The 7,938-nt window shown below is 35.5% G+C and overlaps 1 protein-coding gene across 5 annotated transcripts; it reads right to left on the bottom strand.

Moving 5' to 3' along the window:
• Positions 1-769: 769 nt before the first annotated feature.
• On the bottom strand, positions 770-7,604 carry LOC118273385 (katanin p80 WD40 repeat-containing subunit B1). Of its 5 annotated transcripts, none has more exons than XM_035590328.2 (16): positions 7,330-7,603; positions 7,112-7,242; positions 6,694-7,027; positions 6,415-6,613; positions 4,726-4,876; positions 4,462-4,636; positions 4,305-4,382; positions 4,097-4,153; positions 3,186-3,386; positions 2,706-2,843; positions 2,523-2,625; positions 2,308-2,446; positions 2,011-2,151; positions 1,456-1,568; positions 1,295-1,369; positions 770-1,221 (listed from the first exon to the last, which is right to left on the bottom strand). In XM_035590328.2, exons 1-16 carry the CDS (start codon positions 7,358-7,360, stop codon positions 966-968), a joined length of 2,322 nt encoding a protein of 773 aa, XP_035446221.1. In that variant the 5' UTR covers positions 7,361-7,603; the 3' UTR covers positions 770-965. The 5 variants fall into 5 exon arrangements, with proteins under 5 accessions (XP_035446221.1, XP_050549646.1, XP_035446223.1 ...); XM_050693689.1 differs by having other exon boundaries at positions 4,248-4,382; positions 7,330-7,602; XM_035590330.2 differs by lacking the exon at positions 2,706-2,843 and having other exon boundaries at positions 4,248-4,382; positions 7,330-7,604.
• Positions 7,605-7,938: the final 334 nt, after the last annotated feature.

Here is a 7,938-nt window from a genome sequence, read left to right as displayed (position 1 = left end):
GAATTGCGGACATGGTATTTTGTGTGTGTCGTTGTTTCACGGCGTGTCGTGTACTCGTGTGGCGCCCTTCTGCACTACTTAGGCGCAGACTGCTTCATGCCGATTGCGACATGAGCTGTACAAATCATTGGCTCACGCTTTATGTTGATAGGAAAAATTAAGTTTTATTAACGCATTCAAAAATCTGTTTTTAAAAAGTTATTTATTTTAAATCTATTTTACTCAGTTTATACTTTTATTATGTTTCAGAACTATTAGCACATTAAATTATTATTTAATTACTATTTGTATGTTAAATTAACGTGAATTAAGATTTAATACATGAAATTAGAATTAAAATAATAATAAATTAATCAATAGAAGTTCATTTTTTCTACGTACAACTTGAAAACTAAATAAAAAAATGAAAAGCAAGAACTGGTATTATATTACATTTTTTTCTTTTTTTTGCTCTTATCAGCAAAATAAAAACCACATATCTAGACGATGTAAAGGCCTGGTATCTAATGTCAGAAAAATTACCATGCGCGCGGGTACCGTGCTACGAGGCTTTATATAGTGAGCACAGCGGCACAGGCATATTCATTTGATTCGTTCAGCGAGCGACACCGGACACGCCAGTACACGCGTACACGCGTTAATACGTGAGTCTTCGAAGAAAATTTCTCGAGCGATTATAATTATTTAATAATTTATTTATTACTTAAATTTTCTGTACTACAATCGAATTAATTAAGTGTAATAATGTTGTTTGAAATAAAAAAATATATTTCTGATATTATTATTTTTTATTGTTAATAAATATTACAAGTGGCTGTATTGTATGTATGATTTTTAGTTCTAAATCTGCTTATGTCAATGGTGAGAAAATATTATGAAGATTAAACAATATTAATACCTAGTATAGGAAGTTAAATAAGTTGTCAGTTCTAAGTTTTACTTGTCTGACATGTAATAGAAGCATGTCAGTCAAGACCTTGTTGCATTAGGTTATGAAGATCTCTGAAGGCAGCTCCAAGGCGTCCCTGAAGCGTTTGTCGTTTGAGCAAAAAAGCTCGTACGTCGAGCAGGAGCCGGTGTATCTGCATACATTTAGAATACCGCTCCTCACGAGGAATGTCTACACCCAACGTACGTACTGGAGCACTTACGTTAGCTCTTACTACCGATGAGAAGTTGCGCACTATCAGCCTCAAAGCATTGCAACCACATTGCATGTATCTAGAAAACAAAAATATTTGTGAGTGTTGTGTAGGAAATATTTAAAAAATATGCATAAGTCTGTAATACATACGATTCATATTTGCTTTGTAATAATTCATATATCTTGGGTAGCATTAACAAACAGATGTCTAAATTCCACAATGATCTGAAATAAAAAAGATTGGTTAACATTGTTTTGTTATTAACATTGACCTCTTTTTATAAACAGTGTTTTTTATATTAGGTACTTACGGTCTATGTGCCATAACATTAAGGATGTCGAGTATCACAGATGTATCCTCGAGAGCGATAACAGATTCTAATGCAGATCTCAGACTTTTATTAACTCGGACGGAATGAAAAATCTGCAAAAATAAAACACGTAATACGATTATAGTCGACACAATCTAAGAGGTCAACTTTGTCAACGTTTGTCAGTCTTTGTACAGCTATAGCTTGTTATGAAGTTCCTGGAACGTCGAAGTAAAAAATTAAAAAATAATATTCATTCATTACTTCGTTACTTATACACTTTCATAAAGAATATCGTTTATAAAGATCAAATTTATATTTTTATATTACAGAAATTCATTTAAATTGACCTATTCAGAGAAATATATTCTAAAAGGCCGCCATTACAATTTTAAATCTTTGGTTGGTAATAATAGTTTCAATCGAAAACAATTATTGAATTTGGCATATACTACGCATACTCTACCTTGCCATATGGAAATTATTTTATTCGATTCTGCATTTTTGTTCTATACATTTTTGGGGGTTTTCTTTTGAACCCTGTTTTGAAATTACCTGTAGAGCTCGTTGTCTGGCAGTAAGCACGGCCATCATGGAGTCGTGACCACGCATCATCACGCCGAGCACCTCCTGTTCGCTTGGCTCGGCGCCGCCACCTCGTGCCCCGCGCCGAGCATACCCACCTGCCAGACCGCGCTACAACCACATTCAAATATCCATTATGACTATGTCCGATCATTAGGAAAAAAAATGAATGAGTGTCGGCATCGTAAAATAAAGTAATCCTAATCAATTTTGAGCATCCACCCAAGATTTCGCAAAAGTATTCAAAGAGTCACGTAAGAAACTCACGGGCAAAAATTCATCGAGATCAAGTCCGACGGGTCTGTCGGTGGTGAAAGGCACAAATTCTGGCTCTGGTTCAGCCTCTGGAGCTTCGACACTTCGAGACACTGTTACATTTTCTCTAGCAACAGGTTCTACTCTTCGCCTGAAACCACATTATAAGTACATTGGAATATTTTTCGTTTTATTATAATATTAATCGAAATAAGTTAGAGTAGTACCTCGAAGCCTCTGTCGGTGCTCTGGTGAAGGATAACGACCTTGGCCCCAATGTCGGCGGACCTAACGATATTTCACTGTTACTTGGGCGGAGGTTGGTCGTAGCTGAAGTAAAACAGTTATAATTATGATTAGTTTCAACTTATATGACAGAATAAATCAAACAAATATACAATCAGACTTACATAGATCTGTCGTAGACTTAGTTTCTTTGTATGAGTTATGTCGGTTAAGCGAGTTTGCTGTGAGCGGGCTGGACGTATAATCTCTTAATGTTTGCGCTGTTGTGAATGCATTATTTTCTTTTGTGTTGTCCATCACCCCTGAGCAAGCAAATAGCATAATAATATAGTTAATTAATTCAGTTAAACCCATAATTGAGTACATAATAAAGCATCTTTTGATAAATACAATAAGTTAAGTCTTATATTTCAGACATTTTTAGTTCATAATGTTCTAATTATTTATTTCCAGTAAGTCATTGGACAACTGGATTATGATTTTATTCATTTCAGATTCTGCATTTGTATGATTAGATTTATGATACCACTGACCCATTTTTTAAAATCTAATCTAATATAATTAAATAGTAATAATAAATATGGCCTCTACCTATTAATAAAGCCTGAAGCACAATCGGATAGCAAATGACATGTATATCTTACTTGAAAAACTTTCTGTTTTTTTCTCTACAACCGTGTAATGTTCTTTGGTTGAAGTTGGTATGCGGGAGTAATGTTCTGATCGCTGTCGTTGGGGCGGGGAAGGCTGTGGCAACGGTCGCGCCAAGGGCACAGGCTCGTCAAGCATCAGGTCGCGAAGACAGGTGCTCACAACCGGTTCTACCTTTTCTGCTGGCTCTGGCACTGTTAAAAAATAAATTACAATAAAGCTACTTGATGTTTAATGTTTATTTAATATAGTATAATACATATTGAGTGTAGGTACATGTTAATTTTATTAGCAGCAGTAACACTACACCCATTCATAATAGTAAGGATTGGTGTTAATTCTGTCCATTGGTATTGAAAGTTTGAATGAACACAGCAACATGAGCTAGCGAAATAGCGACCCAATGATGCAACTGGCTGTAAACAGTGTTGCCCATCAATAATACATTACCTTAATAAACAGTTTCCGGACTTGTTACAACAGTCAAATTCAGTAGTGACCATGCTTGGTACTACTACTAAACCTTGGTGCCCTCTAAGGCTGGTTTTATAGCCATGCTGTTAGACTTGCGCCGTTGAGCAGCGCCGCTGTTAGGAGCGCGTGTTTTGCTGTAAAACGAGATTAGTACCGCGCGTTTCGCTTCTGTATACAACAGCGCTGTTCAAGCGCGTGACTATACCTAAAACGCAACTACTACCCCGAAACCGAATGCGCGCCCTTCAGCCGCGCTGTCGAAACGCGTAGCTATAAAACCAGCCTAAGTGTGTGAGTAAAAGCATTTAGGTTAATATTGAGTGTGTCAGCTTAATTAAATTGTGATATAATGTTATTTACAACCCAACTTGACCAATATACCATCTTGAAATGAAATATTAATGTTATTTTTGCCTAATATGGATATCACCTGTTATAGAAAAATCTTCCGAAGACAAACTGGTGGCAGGCGGAGGTGTACGTGTTACTAAAAATAAAAATAAACGAATATTGGCCATTTTTATAACAGTGATTTTGAGCATATTTTTGTGGATGTGTTGTGGTTTGTGTTGTGTACTCACATGCTCTAGAAGGTCGGAATATCTCAGTGTAGTCATTAAAATTGGGTATAACAGCACCTGATTCCTCATCTGCTTCAGTTCCTGATGTAGATTCCTCAGCGGTTTTTTCATCCAGGAGAGATGGTCGGTGTAAGACTGCAATGATTTTGATAAACTTTAGTTTTTTGTTACAACTAATAATATGAATAAACAGATACATTGTGCAACCTCCAACCTTCTTTTGGTGGTTTTTCCTTCGAAAAACTTTTGCGAACCGAGTGTCCTTTTTGGAATGGAGAAAGGTCCCTGACGACAGGTGGCGACACTGGTGGTGGTCCTCCAAATGGATGGACTTTATTGAGATCAACTACAGATAGAACCACATAAGTAGAATGGAATGATCCAGCTATCTGTAATGGTTAATTTAGAAATAAATTATTAATAAATGTTTGTAAGAAAATGTTTTAATTTTAAAAACATTGATAGTAAGTTAACTTACTAATTGTGTTTGCGCAACAGTAATATCATGAATTTGACCCCAATGTCCATGAACAGTGTCAAAAACTCTGGCTGGTTCCCATCCAACGACATGCAACCCATCATTAGCACAACCAAGCAATGTTGCACCATCATCACTAAACACCATGTGTCTGAACAATGGAAAACACTTTGATTTATTGGATATTCAGGAAATTGTGATCTATTACATTATTCTGAAGGAAGCCAACGAAAAAATAATCTTTCAACTGTTTCATTGAATAACTGCATGCTGTTATTAATATTTGGAAAGATAAATAAAATGCAACTTGAATCATAACACTACTCAAAACCTTGTTGTTTATAATGGTTAATGATGCGCGATGGGGAGAGGTTTAATTCGATTGTTCAAACATCTCGATGGTTCACGATTGTTTCGACTTGGATTCGAGTCGAGTCAGACTCGGACTGTTTTTCGACTGGCGCATGGCGTGTTCATTCGTTAGTTGTTCCGACTTCCGCGTTACGAGAGTTTTTGACTTGCCCTGTGATTGTGAATCCAAACTAATTCTTTCAAAAGAGTAATCGAAAATTATCAATATCGCCATAAGAATAAATGAAGGAATTATGAAAAGAAATAAAACATATTGATGGTACTTATTGAATCTGTTTTTTGATTATAGTCCAGTCAAATAAGGTAAAATTAGGTAAGAATCTCGGAATGCGAGATACCCAGCTGTAATTTAGTATATACTTGTATATTGACCCCCTAAAACTTGTCTCAAAACCTACATATGGTAGGGTGTAAGCAACCCTTAAAATTCAGGGTCAAAGGGCCCAAAAATCGTTTTTTTGCGGTTTTTTCGAAATATCTCATTTCCTATGGGTTTTTTGGTAATTGTATTCAATAGCAATATTGTAGCATACAAAATTCTCTACAACTTTTGTATAAACTTATTTTTTATACGGTGAACCGTTTTCGAGATAGAGAGCGGAGAGCGCGCGGTCACTGCATCTCTTCAAAAAGTTTTTTTTTCGTCTAACCTATCCGTGATGGTTGTCTATGGATAGGACATAAAAAAATACGTCATGGTTCCTAAAACCATTTTTCGTCAAAATCAATCGTTTGAAAGATAGACGCTTCCAAAGTGGAAAAATGAGGTCTATAGAATGTGTCCTGCCCTCTAACTTTTAAAATAAGTGAGTAAGAAAACTAAAAAAATATATGCTGTAGATTTTAATGGAAACTTTCAATGACAATTGGTTTGAACGAGATATCATAATTAGTTTTTAAGAATTGATACATTTTTAATAAAAACACACTTAATTTTCCACTTTCTCAATTCTTTTAATCAATTCTTAAAATCTAATTATGATATCTCGTTCAAACCAATTGTCATTGAAAGTTTCCATTAAAATCTACAGCATATATTTTTTTAATTAGGTTGATATTTTGTTTTGTAGCGTAGTTTTAATGTCTACTTATTTATATTTAAAGGTAAAATCAGTTGGGCACAGGATAATCAACTAGCGGCAGACTCAAACCCAGTGGTAGTATGTATTTGTTGTCTCGAAACAATCACAAAACATCTCGATTGTTTTGTAGAAAAGCGAGTTGATGGTTGACTCAATGGTTTATTTTAACGACTCTGATTCTTTTGATTATTAAAACATCTGAGAATCGCTCATTGCTAATAATGATCCAACATACCTGATAGATGTATTATCTTTTTCAAACTTGGATACCAACTGAAACTTTTCCATGTCCCAGAAATTGACAGTCCTATCAGTACCACAACTTGCAAGAAGAAATTCATGAGGGTGGAATTTTACACATGTTACTGCTGATGTATGCTCCATAAACTCTTGAAGGACTTTGCCAACTCGCACATCCCACACTTTAACTAAACCTACAAGATTATTAAATACTTAGGATAACATTGTATGTGTAATTTAGAGATACTATTAAATACCATACTTTGTTACATACCATCTTCACAGGCAGATGCAATCCACTGCCCATCAGGACTAAACTGAAGACTGTTGACAGCAAGCCGGTGGCTAGAGTAGGTAACAATACATCCCCTCTTCCTTGTGTCCCACAACTTAACATTGCTATCACAAGAACCTGTTGTTAAATAATCTCCATAAGGATGGAAGTCCATACATTTAATAGCTCCCTTGTGGCCGGTGAAGGTTCTCAACAATTTAGCTGCTTCTAAATCCCATATCTTTAAGGCACCAGTTTGTGATCCAGCACAAACTAAGTCTTCAGAATGCCCAAAACATACACATTCTACAGGAGTTGTATGTCCACTTAAGCTCTGTAAGTTAATCAAACTTGATTACAATATATATATTTGAAAATAATTACATAAATGTTTGAGAAGAACATTGATTTTACTAACCATAAGGCAGCTTTGTCTTCCTATAGCCCACAAGTTTACTTTTTTGTCATCGCCACCAGTCGCCAGCACTTGGTTGGACTTGTGGCCCATCGCCAGGCAGTTGACATTTGCCTTGTGGGCAACGAATTCCTCTGTAAAGTAGTATTGTATAGGTATTAGGTATTTGTATGCAACATTAAAAGAAAGTTTATCATGTTTTAAATTTATTTAATACATACGCAGTTTCCATGATCGTCGAACACTCTCCATGGCGATTTTGTTTCATGTAAATTCCATGTACGGAAAATGTAACCTTGTAGTATAGAAATATTCACTCAAATTAAATTTAATATTCATACAAATAAACGAGATATAAATCTTAATTCAGTTTTGGATCATTGCACTAATATAATTTACATATTAAGTTTACGTAGCTATTTATTTGTGTATGGTTTGTGGATTTCTTAATTTCTTTCACATCTCATTTGCTCATTTCAAATGTCATTAATGTCATTTAGTATGTCACTATTCATGTTCATGACGTTGACGTTTTATCCTTGATTGCAAGTTGCAATAATTGTATTGTGTTTACCCCAAAAATATTCAAGATCCCTTCCCTTCAAATTAAAGTCCTTGACTCATGTTCCAATTTTCGGCCGTAGACTACCCTGGTCGACTAACCAACTAAATCGGTACCTCTATGCTTCGTTCCAGTGCTGCCACCTACAGCACAAAGCTAAACTAACATACTAACATCTACCATATTGCCTTAATGCAATGTTGCCATTGTCGATTGGGTACTCGACCGTCGTAATGTGTGTAGCAATGTTAGGGTAGTTGCGTTCGAC

The sequence above is a fragment of the Spodoptera frugiperda genome, chromosome 1 (genome assembly GCF_023101765.2).
Source record: "Spodoptera frugiperda isolate SF20-4 chromosome 1, AGI-APGP_CSIRO_Sfru_2.0, whole genome shotgun sequence".
Taxonomy (NCBI): Eukaryota; Metazoa; Arthropoda; class Insecta; order Lepidoptera; family Noctuidae; genus Spodoptera; species Spodoptera frugiperda.
Note: the sequence above shows the minus strand (reverse complement) of the source record. Positions and strands in the feature narration are given on the sequence as shown.